Here is an 18,355-nt window from a genome sequence, read left to right on the forward strand (position 1 = left end):
TCCAAGGTACTTGAAGCATGCCTTATTCTAATCCAAACAATTGCTTCGTTAGTACATTAGTAGCACCGCATACAAGTGGCAAGGATGCATAGTATGCGTATGGGGTGATTATTAGCTGGGTTCGACTCCCTCCACGAAGTCATTGACTCGAAGTATATGGTATAATAGTCTTTTATCAAAACCCCTCACGACAAAAAAGGCGCATATAACAGTTCCCAGCACGTGGAGAGGGGCAAGCATTGTCAACAGAGGGCGCGACGTATATGCCCCCTACATTTCGCAACTGTGTTCAGTTCAAGCTCATTCAAATTGCAAGCTCACTTTAAGTATTTTGTCAGCTTTGAGTGTTGAGCTATCCCATTTTCCAGGAATTAAGTTTTACAAGAAGGAAAAGTTTTACGAACACTCGGGCGTGATTGACTTGTGATTGACGGCGGTGGAGCAGGGTGGAGCTGGGATACTTGGAGATCTTTAGGGTTGCGTCGAGGCACTGTTTGGATCCAAAGCCAAAGCCAGCGCCAAAACAACAACCTGGTCAACGTCACTTCGACCCACACCAACCACCACTAGTTGACCACTAGCAGCGCAGAATAATTGTAGCGATTTTCTGATGGAGTAAATCGACACCTGCGCGCGCCCATTGCCGGTGAGTCGGTCGAGATTTGACAAACCAACGCATAGTACGTCTCGACTTGCTTCCGTTTCTGTTCCCTTCGCTCGCCCTCACTATTCGACAAGATGGTAGTTGTTCTAATCCGCAGCGACCTCTGGGTAATCATCAACTTCACCAGAGGTGGAACAAAAGCATCACTCATCGACGTCCCGCGCCCCGTCTCTTCCCAACCATCCATACGCGTAATCACTTGCCTGGACTATGAGCGTCCACTACTTCCCGTCCTTCTCTGTCCCTGTTCGCAGGACAAACAACTTTCCTTGAATCATTCCGATTACCACCCTTCGAAGATCCCCCTGTGACACGGAACATGCCCTTGATTGTGAACTCACACAGACGCCGAGAAACAACTTCACGCATTATGGGATATCCACGATGGGCGACATCTGCATAAGCGCTTTCTTTGGATCGCGAGTTCCAGGAACTCCCCAAACACCAAGACCACGCTCGTTTGAAACCCAACAGCTCACAAGGACTCCACGATGCAGGGTGTGGACATGTGTCGATCAGCTTGGTCAAGGCATGTGCGTGGATAAGGGACGATGGAATGGCAACGGAGGGGTTAGAGAGGGCAATGGATGTGAGATTCCTCAGTCTCAACAGCTCATTTTCTCATCTCAATCTCACCCAACAGCTTCACGTACCACCACGACTTCAGCAATTTCAAGTACCACCTCCGCGGCTTCTCGTCCCAATTCAACCTCTCCAGGCTCTGCCCTAACAACTACTTTTTGAACCTACTTGCCCAGTCGTATTTCAACATCCCACAATAGGAAGACACTCGACTGCCGTTGCGCTCATACTACAAAGATATTCGCTGCTATCGTTATGACGGTTAATATTGGTGGCATGGACGTGGTTATGTTTATGCGAAGAAGAGGGGTGGGGTGGATCAGAGGGGGGTAGGTGGCATGGACCAGAGGGGGGTGGTGGATGGGCAGCTGTAGTCGATGAACGGGCTCAGACGGTCGGTGGGGAATGGTCAACAGCAGGGATGGTCGAGGAGACAGCTTGGACAAGCAAATGGGCAGTTCGGAAATGGAATGCGTCATAACACAACGAGGTCTTTAGCCTCAAAACGGAAGCAAGGCGCAGAATGGGGTGGGTCGTTCCCAAGGATTCGGTTTGATACTGCGGCAAAACAATTCTTGACCAACTATTCGATAGATGTCCACGTGAGCAACAGAGGCATTTATTTTTGCATGGAGTGTATATCGTCAGATTTGAGTAGGAAATTATGTCCCCTGTTCAGCTTCGAATTACAAAATCAGGTGTCAATTGCAGAGGGTTCAGATTCGATTCACGGATTGATTTATTGACCTTCAGTACAATTCTTCGTTGGTGCATTGGCTAGCACATGCATTTAATTTTCTAGTATCCACGTGGACTTCAATAAATGCGAGAACTGGATTCGACTCCCAGACGAAGAGTACAAGAAGAGTAAGTAGAAACCTGCAAACGGCAATAGTCATCTTTTTTTGACGCCACATTGACAGCACCTGCCAGACACTTTATTATATGAACAATGCAAGTTTTCGGAGGAAATACTTAGTTCCGCCAGCTCAATAAAAGTGAGTCCCCTCCGGTGCATTCAAAGTGTTAATGATTTGATTCTGAACAACTTCTTCGTTGGTGCATTGGTAGCACTGCATACAGACGCAAAGAACTTGCCTCTGCGTAATATGCAGGTGGGGTATGTAGCTGGGTTCGACTCCCTTGCCAACGAAATTTCAAAACCTGGTACTGTAGTTTTTTATTAAGGGCCCTCACCATAGAGACCGAAAGGCATATATAATGATTACTAGCAAGAGGAGAGGGGCAAACGTGGTCTACAGAGGGTGCGACGTATACGACCGCCTTTAACGGTTTCTGCCGTCATTTTATTTTGTCGGCTGTGAGTCTTGAGCATGAGGACGAGTCCCATTTTTCAGTAGTTAAATTTTTCAAAAAGTAGAGGTTTTACGAACACTCAGGCCTCAGGTATGATAGACGGTAGTGGAATGCTGCTGGGTAGGTACGAGTTCGTCAGGTTGAGGCACTGTTTGGATCCCAAGCCAAAGACAAACAAACAGCAGTGCATCAAACCTCCACAACACTCGCGTCGAGGGCAATTTTTGGAGCAATCACATCGTCAACGTTTCGACACCAACCACCACCACCAGCGCAGAATTATTATCGCAATCCTTTCTTGGAGTAAATCAACGCCTATTCGAGCCCCATTGCCAGTGAGTCATTCAGGATTTGACAAACCAACGCACCGCATACATCCAGTGTACTTACTCATCTCGCGTCCTTGTACGTTCCCTTTGCTCCCTCTTACTATTTGAGAAGATGGTAGTCATTCTACACGGAAGCAAGCCCAGTGAGTAATTGTCGACTTTACATGGGGCGGAACAAAACTATCACTCGTCGTCGTCGATCGATATCCCGCGCCCCGTCTCAACTATCCATACGCGTAATCGCTTGTCGGGACTACGACCATCCACTACTTCTCATCCTCCTGTTTCTCTGTTTGCAGGCCGAATCCCAATCTCGATTATCACCACCTTGGCGTGACCATTCTCATCTACGCTGAGGATTCCCCTGTGACATGGAACATGTCTTTTCCGATTGTGAACCTACACGGACGACGATACCTCGGACAACCAACTTCATGCATCCTGGAATTTGCACGATGGACAACATCCGCATGAGCGCTTGCTTCGGCTTGCGAGTTCCAGAAACTCCCAAACGCTAAGACCACGTTCTTTTGGAACCCAACGGATTACAAGGACTCCACGGCGCAGAACGTCCCGCTTTCCTGTCGCTTCCACAACCATCGATCCGCGTAACTTTACGACGCGCAATGGGTGCAGGGATTTGCGATTGTCGATGGGAGGTTTTTGCATGAACGGGTATCGGTAGGCTTGGTCAAGGCATGTGCGCGGGTGAGGGGCGACGTAATGGCAACGGAGGTTGGAAGAGAGCGACGGAGGTGAGATTCTTCAGTCTCAACAACTCGATTTTTCATCTCAACCTTGACATCAGGAGTTTCATGTTCCACCTCTGCGGCTTCTCGTCTCTTCAGCCTCTGCCTCAGCAACCACCTTCTAGCAACTCGCTCACCCAGTCCCATACCAACATCCCACCAGCGCAGTCGGGCACCTCTCTACCTCTCCGAAAACGCTCGACTGCCGCTGCGCTCATACAAGGAAAAGCTTGGATATTCGCTTCTATCGTTGTGATGATGGTGGGGGTGTTGGTGTGGTTTTGTCATCGTCCTTGTCGAGTGGACACATGGACGGTTATGGTTATGGGGAGAAGGGTGGATCAGAGGGGGCGGTGGGGCTGGAGCAGAGCGGGATGGGGGATGGCAGCCGTAGTTGACGAATAGGCAACGACGGTTGGTGGGGAATGGTCAACAGCAAAAAGATGGACGGAGACAGCGAATGGGTATTAGCCAGCAGCTCAGGAATGGAGTGCGTCATCAACGGTCGACGCAGTAGCCAGGACACCCGAATCAAGGCGCAGGATGGGGTCGGGCGTTCTCAAGGACAAGTTTTGATATTTGCCAATCAGCGGCAAAACACAATTCTTGCTTATCTATCCCATAGATATTCACGCGAGCAACAGAGAAATTTATTTTTGCATGGAGTGTGGGATATATCGTCGTCAATTTGAGTGGGAAATGGTGCCCCCTGTTCAGCTTCCAATCACAAAATCCCATGTCAGATTCAATTCACGGGTTAGTTTATTGACATTCAGTTAAGTTCTTCGTTGGTGCATTGGCTAGCACATGCGTTTAATTTCAAGCTACCTCCATGGATTTCAACACATGCGAGAACTGGGTTCGACTCCCAGACGAAGAATAGGGGGACAAAAGGGTCATAGTCGTTATAGATCTTTTTTTCTTTTTGACCCCACTGCCGTTACAGCACCTTGACACTTTATTATATGAACAGTCCAAATTTGAGGAAATAGTTCCATTATTAAACGTGAGTCCCCTCATCATGAGGTACTATTCAAGGTGTTAATGATTTACATCTGAACAACTTCTTCGTTGGTGCATTGGTAGCACCGCTTACAGACGCAAAGGACTCTGCGCAATATGCAGATGGCTTAACTTGTAAGTAACTGGGTTCGACTCCCTTGACGAAGTTTAAACTCAATTGGAATCCGATAAGTATTTTGTCGGCTTGAGTCTTGAGCTTGAAGCTCGAGGACCAGTCAAGGATCGGTTCCATTTTGCAGTAACTACAATTTTCAAAACGTAAGAGTTTTACGAACACTCAGGCCTCAGGCCTCAGGCGTGGTACTAAGTAGACGGTGGTGGAATGCCGCTGATTACGTTGCGCGTCGAGTTGAGTGATGTGCTGTTTAGATTGAAAGCCAAAGCCGTGATGCCCAAACAACAACCAGCCTTGTGCAATCTTTGGGCGCAATCAGACTGTCAACGTTTCGACACCAACCACCACCACCACCGCAGAATCGAAATCGCGACCCTTTGATGGAGTAAATCAACGCCTACTCGAGCTCATTGTCAGTGAGCCATTCGAGCCTGCGATTTGACAAACCAACGCACCTCACATCTCCAGATACTCGTCTCGCTTCCTTGTACTTTCCCTGTGCTCCCTCTTACTATTTGAGAAGATGGTAGTTGTTCTACACCATATTTACGGTAGCAAGATCTGTTAATAATCGACAACTTCATCGGACGTGGAACAAACCAAGAGCAAACCATCAATAATTGATATCCCGCGCCCCGTCTCGATCTTCCCAATTGTCTCTATGCGCAATCACTTGCCGGGACTACGACTATCCACTACTTCCCATCTCCGCTGAGGATCCCCCTGTGACACGGAACATGCCCTTTTTGATTGTGAACCCACATGGACGACGATACCTCGGGCAACCAACTTCATGCATCCTAGAAAATGCATGATAGGCGCCATATGCATGAGCGCTTGCTTCAGCTCGCGAGTTCCAGAACCTCCCAAACTCTAAGACCACGCTCGGCTGGGACCCAGAGCCACTCCACTATGCAGCTGGTCTTGCTCCACCAGCAGCTACCCACCTTGTAATACCCTCACACTTGTTTGCGTCGCTTTCACAACCACGCGTTCCTTTACAACGTGCAATGGACATTCGCGATTGTCGATCATTGGGAAGTTTTCACGTGGAAGGGTATCGGTCAGCTTGGTCAGGGCATGTGCATGGACCAGGGGCGACAGAATGGTAATGGAGGTGTCAGACGAGACTCTTGATGCAGGTAAGACGTCAGTCCCAACAGCTCAATGAGTCATTTCAATCTCAATAGTTTCACGTACCACCTCGACCCCAACAATTTTAAGTACCACCCCTGCAAATTCTCGTCCCACCTCAACCTCTGAAGCCTCTGCCTCAACCACTACTTTCTAGTAGCCCATTCTCGCAGACAGATTCCAACATCTCTCAAGTGCCTCAGAAACACTCGACTGCCGTTGCGCTCATACAAAGATGTTCACTGCTATCGCTGTGACACTTGATATTGATGATGGCTTGGTTCCGTCGTCGTCGTCGAGTGGAAATGTATGGTTATGGGGAGAAGAGGGGTGGAGTAGAACAGATGGGGGGATGTATCAGAGTGAGGTGGAACTGGCAACGACGGTCGGTGGGGGGTGGTTAACAGCAACAAAGGATGGACAGGAGACGGCTTGGAAAAGTGAATGCGTACTAGCCAGCAGTTCGGGGATGGGGTCATCAACAGTCAATGAATGGGATGCGGCAGCCAGGTTACTATACTCCTGCAGGGCGGAATCAAGGCGAAGAATGGGCCAGGCGTTTCTAAGGACACAATTCTATTATCTATTCCATAGACATCCACGCGAGCAATGGAGGAATTTATTTTTGCATGGAGTGTGGATATATCATCATATTTGAGCAGGAAATTGCGTCCCCTGTTCAGCTTCGAGATTACAAAATCCTGTGTCGATTGCAGAGGGTTCAGATTCAATTCACGGATTGGTTTATTGACTTTCTTCGTTGGTGCATTGGCTAGCACATGCATTTAATTTCTCTATGCCCATAATCTTCAACAAATGCGAGAACTGGGTTCGACTCCCAGACGAAGTAATAATGGATCATTGCGATGTATATTTATCTTTCTTTTTTTGTTTGACCCCACAACTGGCAGAGCACCTCGACACTTTCTTATATGAACAATACGAATTTGAGGAAATAGTTCTGCTGCTCAATTACCATTAAACGTGAGTACCCTCCTACACTAACCCTACAAAATGATTGTCCAGTCAATTTTTGGACAAAGCTGGTGTTATAACACAAGAATCAAACACTTTGAGTACTAAGCTCTGGTCTATCAAATATAGCTAAGGAGGTGTAGATTGTACATACCAAGTTTGGGGATGAACAAATGAAAACTCAGGATAAGGCAGGGCATTGATTGTGACACCTGCCAAAAATGGGATGTAACAAAATGGGAAATTCTGAATGACTGCAACCTACTGAAAGCAATTCACAACTTGAGGAGGAGATATTTTGAACACTGGATCTCCCTGCTATTGTTATGAGTTTCACAAAGTCTGTGGGTTAGAAAATTTGATAATCTCCTCTAAAAGGTAAATTGAACTTGTTCTCTGTTTTATGTATTTTTTACTCAATATATTTGTTGGAATGAGGTAAAATAATTCCTTATTGATGTTTGTAGTATGTATAATACAAAAGGTAGGTAGGAGTGTTAAAATGAACATTGCATGATGTCTGTAGAAGCTAATTCCCAGAGTTTTTCTGGAAGTAAACAAGTATCTACAAGATTGGTCCTTCTTTTCTGCAAGAAGAAAAAATGCTACCATCCTTCTGAATTGATCCATAGAGACTCAGGATGTCTTTTAAACAATGCCTGAAGCATAGCATGATATAAAATAAATTTACACTGGGTATGACCTGAAAAGTCCCCAATCAAAGTACATCTTGCATAGGGCAAGAAAGGTGTGGGGTCTCAGATCCTTGTATAAATAGGACTTCTGTTTATTTCTTTAGGATAGTGTTACTAGACATGAGAAGTGCCTTGTGAAAGACTTTCAGCCCCAATTCACCAAGAAAAATGTCAAGGATTGGTCCAGGATGATTGCCCTATGCAAAATGTACTTTTATTGAGGATTTATCAAGTTATACCCAGTGTAAATTTATTTTATATCATGCCATGCTTCAGGCATTGTTTAAAAAACATCCTGAGTCTCTGTGGATCAATTCAAAAGGATGGTAGCATTTTTTCTTCTTGCAGAAAAGAAGGACCAATCTTGTAGATACTTGTTTACTTCCAGAAAAACTCTGGGAATTAGCTTCTACAGACATCATGCAATGTTTATTTTAACACTCCTACCTACCTTTTGTATTATACATACTACAAACATCAATAAGGAATTATTTTACCTCATTCCAACAAATATATTGAGTAAAAAATACATAAAACAGAGAACAAGTTCAATTTACCTTTTAGAGGAGATTATCAAATTTTCTAACCCACAGACTTTGTGAAACTCATAACAATAGCAGGGAGATCCAGTGTTCAAAATATCTCCTCCTCAAGTTGTGAGTAGCGCAGAACGCGTCAGGGCCTGAGGCGCTGTTTGGATCCAAAGCCAAAGCCGGTGCCCAAATAACAACCAGTGGTGCAATTTTTGGGCAATCACATTGTCAACGTTTCGACACCAACCAGCACAGAATCATTGTCACGATCTTTTGTTGGAGTCAATCATTGTGAGTCATTTCAGATTTGACAAACTAATGCACAGTTCTTCGTTCCCTTCCCTCACTGTGAATAATCGTCAACTTCACTGGGGATGGAACAAAATTATTACTCATCGATGTCCCGTGCCCCGTCTCGTTCCTCCCAACTATCCGTACGCGTGATCACTTGCCGTGACTACGACCGTCCATTACCTCCTGTTTCTCTGTCCGCGGGATAAACACCTCCTCCCAAATCGCAATCCCGATTACCACCACCTTGGCGTGACCATTCTCATTTCCGCCGCTCATTCCCGCCGATTGTACAGACGACGATACCTCGGACAAACCAACTTCACGCATTATAGAATATGCATAAGCACTTTATGGGGTCTTGCGTTCTCAAAGACATGGTTTGATTGATAGTCGCCAAGCAACAAAACACAGGCCATGATCCTAGACAACAACATTGACGTCCACCCCAGAAGCTCAACGCCTCTGGGCCTGCCCATCTCATTCCACTACCCTCCTCAAGGCCCTCATGGTACTCCACGCATGCATACAGCAGGCACTGGATCCACGACCATCTGACCGCTCCCTCAACATCCCCAACAACAACCACAAACCCTACATTGCGGCAAGCTCTTGAACACTGACGTTACACACAAACGACAGGTCCAATGCCTCCTGATGCACAAGTTTGTTGCGAGGTCGTTCTTCGAAGTCGGGAGTCGCAAGTACAGGCAAAGGCGTTAAGGCCTCCGATGCCACAGAAATCTGGGAGATATCCGACGCCGTGGACGCATAAAGCCATCTGGTCTACTACTCCTGAGACTCGGAAATCCACGGTGCATGACACACCTACAACGCCTGCTAGACCTACGACGCCCGTTGTGAACAATTCGAATGTGGGGACTAAGTCGGATGATGATCCCTCTGCGAGGGTGAAGGGGGCGGGATTGTTGAAGCCTGGTGTGAAGAAGGGGAGGGCATGGTCTGTGGAGAAAGGGGTTGATTGAGGATAGACGTGGGCGGGGGTATGACGAGGTGGAGAGAGTCGTCCCAGTATCGTCATCATCGGAGGGAGACTGCTGGTGATGTAACTGCGTGTCCTGGGGATGGTAGAGGCGAGGAAGTAGGCAAAGAGGTTGCAGAGGAAGAAGGAGAGGGAGAAAGAGAGAAGGAGGGCATCTCACATACTGGAACGGATGCCGCGCGTGTGGAGGTTGACATTGAAGAACCGATTTTGTCATACTACTTCAATGTGGCGCAGGTTCTATCGCACCACTAGGTGGTGATGAACCTCAAATTTCTACGAGTGGCACATCCAACGACATCCGGATACTCTTGGTGGAGTTGCCGCCGCTGAGGGAGGAGGTGCTCGAGCGTTCATTGAATGTCAGATATAGTTGATGGAACTGGAATGAGCAGAGCCGTTGTCGCTATCGCTTCAGGTTCGAATTTGTTTCACTATTTGAATGACCGATCTGATCCTTCCCTTCCGCGTTCAGGACTTCATGCGAGGGGTTGTCGATCCCACCACGACGAAGCGGTATCTCCCTTCACGCATCAAAAAAGAGATTGAAATGGGAATTGCTTCATTGAGCGAGGAGAAAGAGGTAGTGTTTGAAAGTCCGGTTCGGTCCGGTTTTTTGATGCCCAGGGGCGTTAACCGTAACCGTAACCGGTCTGCCTTTTCCCCAGAAGTCAAAAGACCAGACCGGACCGCAAAAAGACCGCAGACCGCGGTTTTTTGCGGTCTATAGACCGGTTTCGGTCTGCATCAGTTTTAACCGGTTTATGACCGGTCTTTAGGCCAATATTTTAAAATTATGAATCGGTAAATTTATTAACATCTCTAATAGCTTCAAAACGAGCCCAAGAACGTTAAATTCCGTTGGGAATTAGTGCTTCTATAAAATAAGTCTGGTACATCTATTATTCCCAAAAGTAATTTACATTTTAATTCATATCTCTCTCGTTTTTTTACCAAATCGTACGTTCTTGGGTGCGTTTTAAAGGGTATTTAAGGGGCTACAAAAGACCGGTCCAAACCGGTCAAGACCGGTTCACGTTAACCGGTTTTTTTGCGGTCTTTACATTTCAAAAATAAAAGACCGTAACCGCAGGTCCGGTCTTTTGCGGTCTTGGTCCGGTCTGGTTACGGTCTTTTTCCAGTCACGAGACCGGACTTCCAAACACTAGAAAGAGGTGTTTGCAGCCGCTCGATCGCGTGTCTACGAGCCATTTCCTTGTGGCGGGTGGGAGGGCAAGACTCGGAGGGAAAGACTCGGAGGCGAGGAGGATGGAAAACATTGAGACATGTGGATACATCGCAAGGGGCAGCGCAAGCATTTCGGCTACGAGTGCGTACGAGGCTATGTGTGTTGAAAATCGTGCATCGTGGTTGATCAATATACATCCATCTGGAGATCGTACGTGTATAAGTGCCTTGTTCAGTTTCAAGTCAAAGCATTCAATGTTGAATGGAGAGCGATCAGATTCGATTCACAGGTGCATTTGTCTCCTAGTGCTATGTCCACCCCAAAGCTTTCAAGATCTGACAAACAGCACTTGGAAAATGGATCACCAAATTTAAGCTGATGTTTTGAATGCATCAATGTTGCAAGTCGGAAACTTGAACACTCTGTTGGTGCATTAGTTAGCACACGCGTCGAAAAATGTCTACTCGTTGATATTCATGCGAGAACTGGGTTCAAGTCCTAGACAGAGAATACCGAGATGATCATGACACAAAATTTTGCATGGAGTGCGGATACTAATATTGTCGTTGATCCAAGTCTAATTGAGTAGGAAATTGTGTTCCCTGTTCAGCTTCGAATTACAAAATCTGGTGTCGATTGCAGAGGGTTCAGATTCAATTCATGGGCTGGTTTGTTGACATTCAGTAAAGTTCTTCGTTGGTGCATTGGCTAGCACATGCATTTAATTTCCTTGCTGGCCCCGTATACATCAACAAATGCGAGAGCTGGGTTCGACTCCCAGACGAAGAGTAGTTGCTGAAATGGCTAGTGCCATCGTTATATATTTTGATCTTTTCTTCTTCTCTTTCTTTTCAACCCCATATTTACAACACCTCCACGGTTTCTTATATGAACAATGCAAATCTGGGAAATTTTCAAACAGTTCCGCCGCTTAAATTGCCATTAAAGGCAAGTCCACTCTGAGGTATTCAAAGCATTAATTATTTGAATCCGAACAACTTCTTCGTTGGTGCATTTGGTGCTACAGGCACAAAAGACTTGCCTCTGCATGGGTTCGACTCCCTGGACGAAGTTTCAATGAGGGTTGTGAGACTGATGTTTGGTTTTGGTTTGGTTCACGGCTTGAGTCTTGAGCTTGAGCTTGAGGACAAGTCCCAATTTTCAGTAACTGATTTTTTCTAAATGGGGGACCTTCACTTGACCTTGACGAAGACTGAGGCGTGGTAAACAAGTGGTTGGCACAGAGGTGCTGTTTGGATCCAAAGCCAAAGCCAGTGCCCAAACAACAACCAGCGCTTCAGGTGTTTGTCGACAGCCCCAACCACCAGCAGTACAGAAACATTGTCGCGATCCTTTGTTGGAGTAGACCACCGCCATATTGAGCCCCATTGCCAGTGAGTCATTCGAGGTTTGACAAACCAACGCACCGAACACCTCCAATAATTAGGAACCGCACTGTGGGCGAAACCGACCAAGGTTGGACTTGGAACCGACATCCCGCGCCTTGTCTCGATCTTCCCAACCATCTGCACTACGACCCTCCACTACTTCCTGTCACCCTGTTCCTCTCTCCGCGGGACAAACAACTCCTCCCAAATCCCAAACCCGATTACCACCACCTTGGCGTGACCATTCTCATCTCCACCACTCATCCCTGCCGATTGTGAACTCACACAGACGACGTTACCTCAACTTCACGCATTATAGAATATATACGATGGGCAACATCCCTCCATGAGCGCTTTCCCAAAAATGGGGTTGGGCGTTCTCAAGGACACGGTTTGATCCTCGCCAAACACAGGCCCTGAATCTAGACAACATCGAAGTCCTCCTCAAAAGCTCAATGTTCAACACCTCTGCCCTGCCCATCTCATTTCATTACCCTACTAAAGGCCCTCATGGTGCCCCGCATACAGCAAGCACTGCATCCATCTGATCACTCCCTCGACAACGCCAACAATGCCCACAACCCCTACCTTGCGGCAAGATCTTCAACACCGACGTTGCACACGAACAACGGGTCCAACGCCTCCGCTGACAACTCGATACGCAATTTTGTTGGGAGGCCATCGGAGGGTCGCAGGTACAGGCGCAGGCGTTAAGGCCGCCGATGCCACAGATATCTGGGAGACTCATGACGCCGTGGACGCATGAACCGTCTGGGCTACTACTCCTCAGAATCGGAAATCAACAATGCATGACGCGCCCATACGAAGCTTGATGAGGACATGATTTGGAACTGGTGGATGATGATCCGTTTGACATTCATTGGGAGATCGTATGTGTGTACCTGGTTCAATTTCAAGTCGAACCACTCAATGTTGAATGGAGAGCGATCAGATTCAATTCACAGGTGCATTTATTATAATGCACTCAACTGCCTTCGTAGTGCTACGTCCGCAAAGCTTTTGGATCTGACAAGGAGCACAAGTCAGAAAGTGGATCACCAAACCTAAGCGATGTTGCAAGTCGGAAACATAAACACTCTGTTGGTGCAATAGTTAGCACACACGTCGAAAAATATCTACTCGTTGACATTCACGCGAGAACTGGGTTCAAGTCCTCGACAGAGAATACCAAGATGACACAAAATTTTGCATGGAGTGCGGATACTAATATCGTCGTTAATTCAAGTCTAATTGAGTAGGAAATTGTGTTCCCTGTTCAGCTTCGAATTACAAAATCTGGTGTCAATTGCAGAAGGTTCAGATTCGATTCATGGGTTGGTTTGTTGACATTCAGTAAAGTTCTTCGTTGGTGCATTGGCTAGCACATGCATTTAATTTCTCTCTGCCCATAAGCGTCAACAAATGCATTGGGACTGGGTTCGACTCCCAGACGAAGACTAATTGAATGAGAGGGGAACTACCATTATATCTTTTTTTTTTTTTTTGACCCAATTTTGACCCCACATTTACAGTACCTCGACACCTTCTTGGATGAACAATCAAAGGGATTGCTGCCGTTAGCAATGGCGATCAGCACCACATGCACCTCAGCCTGAACAATTCCGCGCTTCCAAAACTGCTTGGTACGAAAGTGATGATTCGTATGGATTCTACGCCAGGCAAACCACTGGAAACCGGATTGTTTTATATGGACGCACTAGCAGTGGACACAGGAGCGGTTTGAGGGTTGTCGACCCAAATCTTATAACACCAGGGGGTAGTATGGATATCATTGGAAGGAGCAATACTCACTGGCCTCTTGGCCTTGATTGCGCTTTTGTTCCAGTCGGTAACAGAAATTGGGCGGCTGACGGCGCAGGCAACTTTTGATTAGAATATGTTTAGCATGTGTCACATCAATAGCAAGTCACTTGCGAATAGATGAGTCGTCTACTCAAACTGAAAACGTTGTGAAAAAGTCGACATCATGCCAGAGCATCATAGAAAGCGAAGAATTTTTTCCTTTGGCCTAATCAATCGATTATTGAAGGCACCGCAGATTCTGAATTGCCATTGTCGTCAGTATATAGTAAATGGAGACATGGTGCAAAAGTTCCTGGTGCGATTATCAGCTCAAGTGCACACATCAAGCCAGAAAAGCCTCCGGAGGTGATTTGACGATTAACTACAACAAACTTCTCGTTTATGATTCTGGAAGCTTATATTAAGGCAAAAAAAAATACCCGCCAACAGAAAACCCTAACCTTCAAGCTTGGTATTCTCTTTGCATCATTCATCACTGTAAGAAGGCGAAGAATGGTTCATACCTAGTCTAGGGGCACAGGAAAATCTGTGTGCCATCTGCGGACACCTGCGGACACAGGTTGCGTGCCAGTTGCGAACCGAAAAGAAGTATCTGCGGTCACCTGCGTGCAGACCAATCCAGTTGCGTGCCTAGTGAGCTGAGTATCTGCAGGCATCTGCGAGCATCAGCGCACCTCACTGAGATTTCATATTTCCAACATATTTCTTTATATTTTAATTATCCTTCTAGTTTAACGTATACGAATCTCTCTCATTCTTTGGGACTTGTTGGTTCGTACCTATAGGTCTGTACTAAAGCCATTTTTTTGCAGAAAGGTACAAGTAACGAAGTGTCTGAGGCTATGACTAGTCAGCCACCGGCTTCTTACCATTATTTTCCTTCTTTATTGGACCTGATTGTGGTCGAGTTTTTTTCCAGAGACTTCGGGACTTAATAGCCAATGTCTGCCATTGTCGAGTGATGGAGTCTCACCTCTCATTCAGACTCGCTCTCTTCTTCCCATCCCAACTTGATTCCACACCAAACGAGGGACATCGGGGAAAACCAACTTTGGAAATCGATGAAAATCTCCCCTTATTTCCCGACTACTTCCCCAGAAAACCTGGATTCCGGACCTCTGGTGTTTCCCCCAATTTCCTCAATTAGACTGGTGTCAGCGGATTTGAAGGAAATTCTTGGGACACTCATAATATATATCACTGTCATTTCCCTCACATTCACAATGTATTTCAGTGACATTTCCCCCACATTCTCTAATTTCAAAACCATTTCATCCATGGGATTCATAAATTATACTGGCGAAAGATGTCCTGCATCCAATCAACATTCCACCTGCAATACACTTGCGTTCAGCTTGCGGTACACTTGAGATTCATCTGCGACACACCTGCGACACATTTAAGATACACTTGCGAGAGTTAGTATCCATTGCGAGACTTGCGTACACTTGCGTGCAACTTGCGCATCACTTGCGATACACCTGCGAGACCAATGCGAGACACACTTGCAAGCATCTGCACACAAAATGGATGTTTGCGAGCCACCTGCGGTCAACTTGCGAGTAGGCATGAATAAATATGAACTAAAACTCTTGTGTAGACATTTGAACACTGTATTCCGGACTCATATCACATAGCAGTGGTGCACATTTGAAGTTCTCAAGTGAAGATTACATTTCTTTAGTTTAAATTTACTAAATACTATGTTGTAGTAGACTATCTATCTGCGTGACACCTGCGATACCTGCGATCCCTTTTGATTATCTGCGAGACACTTGCGGTCACCTGCGAACGGGCGGTCCGCAAGTGACCGCAAGTGGCTCGCAGATTTCTATATGCCCCCTAGTCTTCTACTCAATAAAACAACTCCAGGCCCATAACGCGGACTGAACACCCTAGCCGGGCATGAATCAAAGCGACCATTGAATAAACAAGAAGCCGAGGAGTGCGTCAAGGGGTGAGGGGAGAAGAAATAGAATCTGCTGTAAGTCGTCCACCCTGACAAGACCGTCGCGCACAACACCTCAATTGACCAAGTCCCACAGCTTGCACGTCCTAGTACCACCTCCATGCGTGTTAGTCGAATGAGTAGGTTCAGGCCGGGATGGACGAGCGGTTCCCAAAGCCCAATACCACCCAAATCATCGAGAACCACCTCCAGCGTACACCGTAGGAAGGGCATTATGCCCCGCGTGAACTCGTAGCGGTTCAACGCGAGGCTTGTGATGTTCCCCCAGGAATGCTGAAATGATAGGCTGAAGCGCCATGGGAGAGGGATCATGCCTGGAAGACCGTCAGACGTCAGAGAGAGACCCGAGGGACGGCATGTTTAAAGTGCAGAAAGTCAGATGGAATAGGGTAGTGGTTTGATTTGGTTTCTCTTGGGAATGTAATAAAGAGGCTTCGGAGGCGGACAAAGTTTATGGTGTGAGCGAGGAGCGGCGCGGTATAGGTGGTGTCTGGGTTTCGGATCGTTGCATTGAGGTGGAGGTGTTCCAGAGAAGAGGAGGCGGCGAGGATGGAATGGATGGCATTGGGAGGAATAGCCTCGGTTTCGTTGAAGTTTTAATGCGTGATTTGCGAGAAAGGTGAGAGTAATTTCGTGGAGAGTATGTCTGCGGGAACGGAGAACTTTAGAGAGTGTACTTTTTTGGGACGCCACAAATGTTGCGATGGGTGAAAACTCTTCGGAAGGGTAGTCGTCCTGGATGATGAGCGAGAGACGTTCGAGGACAGAGAATTCAACTTTGTGAGGGAATTTGACGAAAGAGGAGATTTTCAAGTCAAGAGAGATGAAGCGGTGTGCGGAATGAGCGAGAATTGAATATAGGGTATCCTCTCCGCCGATCCTATTCCGAACCGTTTGTGGAGAATTCGAAGCCAAGTCCAATGCTAGCAGCTAAATAGATTACCAAGATATCAACCAACTCTTGTTGAAGAAGACGTCTCGTGACCTTATTGTTTACGCGTACGCTTTGTTTGTTCCTCCTTTTTCTCTTTTCTATTCATCTTTTTACTTCCGTTATTTGCTAGTCTTTACGTTTACTTTGCCAGTCTTTGTGCAAGCCACCGTCCCCATTCCTATAAATACGAAAACCCTATTTCTCTTCACCTCAGTCGTCATAACACATCGTGTCTGACTCTGAGGTGAGTTTACTTTATATACATTTCACTTTACTATACTGACTACTACCTGTACATAGTTCCGTGCGTTCACAGGTAGTTACCCAATATGAGTCGTCATAACACATCGTGTCTGACTCTGAGTTCCGTGCGTTCACAGGTTATGGGCCCCGAAGCGCATTAACAAACTTACGGAATTACAGACACTACTTGCTTTACCACTTTTACTTGCGACTCGTAAAGCACACTTTACATCCCACATTACATCCCACATTACCTCCCACAAAAATGTCGTCAAATGCGAACCCACCTATTTTTTCTGATCCCGAAAAATTCGACAGCACAAACTTTGCCACATGGGAACCGCTAATTGTCATAGCAGCAACCAGTCGCGGCGTACTAGGATATCTACAGGGCACTATCCGAAATCCTGCTCCTCCTACATCCCCAACCACCGCATTGACGTACACACCTACGCCGTTGGAGATACCCCTCCCCGACGACACCACACAATGGTACTCCTCCAATCCCTCTGTTGCAGAGTGGGCGATGCGCGACGCCTGGGTGCGCGCGCTGCTGCTCTACAACACCAAAAATCCAATCGGCCTAGGTCTTAAGCTCGATGGAACTGCTGCTGAAGCCTGGAATTCCCTCACCTCGCAATATAAAATTTCATCTGACCTTGCCGCCGTTACAACCCAACGCGACCTCCGCACAACCACCTTCACCGATGGAGGTGACTTCCCAACCCACATTTCGAACCTTCGTACAAAATGGGCAATCGCTAATAGCGCAGGCGCAAAAATCGGCGACGCTGATTTCCGCATGATAATCCTGTCCTCCCTTCCGATCTCTTGGGACAGCATTGTGGGGACCCTGTATGAGGCAAAATCTTCGGCAGATGTCATTAGTCGATTGATGATTCATTGGAATCGCATTGACCGCTCGAAGTCAGTCACAAATCCCAGTAGCGTGGTCACGGCACTACAAGCCAATGCGAGACAGGGACGGAATCAACTCCAGTGCACCAATTCGAACTGTGGACGTCGTGGTCATACCATAGACAACTGCTACTGGAAAGGGGGAGGAAAGGAGGGTCAATTTCCTCCGGACTTCGGCCGACGCGGGGGAGCTCGTGGATCAGCACCACGCACAATAACCCCAACTGTAACTGCAGCACTCACCGACACGTCGCCCACATCTGAGATCACACTTGCTCTCATAGCTGATGCTAATAGCGACGACTGCCTGTTAACGAAAGGTGCACACATATATTCAGACGAAGGAGGGGATGTCATGGAGGTTCACTCACTCGGGGAAATACTCTACGCATCGAAGGAATGTGTCCTCGAATCTTATCCAGAAGGCGCTTGGGATTTGGAAATCCCAGACCCCACTCATGCGTTAGCCGCAACGACAGG

At 46.9% G+C, this 18,355-nt stretch overlaps 3 protein-coding genes across 3 annotated transcripts; 2 read left to right on the plus strand and 1 right to left on the minus strand.

The window, feature by feature from the left end:
- Positions 1-1,048: 1,048 nt before the first annotated feature.
- LACBIDRAFT_334122 (uncharacterized protein) lies at positions 1,049-5,160 on the plus strand (the record flags this gene model as incomplete). Its single annotated transcript, XM_001888820.1, has 17 exons — positions 1,049-1,197; positions 1,447-1,575; positions 2,049-2,113; positions 2,180-2,244; positions 2,362-2,413; positions 2,479-2,567; positions 2,628-2,653; positions 2,688-2,898; positions 2,945-2,968; positions 3,005-3,035; positions 3,368-3,500; positions 3,578-3,902; positions 4,267-4,397; positions 4,634-4,647; positions 4,680-4,778; positions 4,868-4,922; positions 5,034-5,160. The coding sequence occupies 17 exons, from the start codon at positions 1,049-1,051 to the stop codon at positions 5,158-5,160; spliced, it is 1,725 nt and encodes a 574-aa protein (XP_001888855.1).
- Positions 5,161-9,891: 4,731 nt separating this feature from the next.
- LACBIDRAFT_313360 (uncharacterized protein) lies at positions 9,892-10,140 on the plus strand (the record flags this gene model as incomplete). The annotated part of the gene is made up of 1 exon (XM_001888821.1): positions 9,892-10,140. One exon carries the CDS (start codon positions 9,892-9,894, stop codon positions 10,138-10,140), a length of 249 nt encoding a protein of 82 aa, XP_001888856.1.
- Positions 10,141-15,642: 5,502 nt separating this feature from the next.
- On the minus strand, positions 15,643-15,993 carry LACBIDRAFT_313361 (uncharacterized protein; the record flags this gene model as incomplete). Its single annotated transcript, XM_001888859.1, has 1 exon — positions 15,643-15,993. One exon carries the CDS (start codon positions 15,991-15,993, stop codon positions 15,643-15,645), a length of 351 nt encoding a protein of 116 aa, XP_001888894.1.
- Positions 15,994-18,355: the final 2,362 nt, after the last annotated feature.

Source organism: Laccaria bicolor, genomic scaffold, assembly GCF_000143565.1.
Source record: "Laccaria bicolor S238N-H82 LACBIscaffold_59 genomic scaffold, whole genome shotgun sequence".
Taxonomy (NCBI): domain Eukaryota; kingdom Fungi; phylum Basidiomycota; class Agaricomycetes; order Agaricales; family Hydnangiaceae; genus Laccaria; species Laccaria bicolor.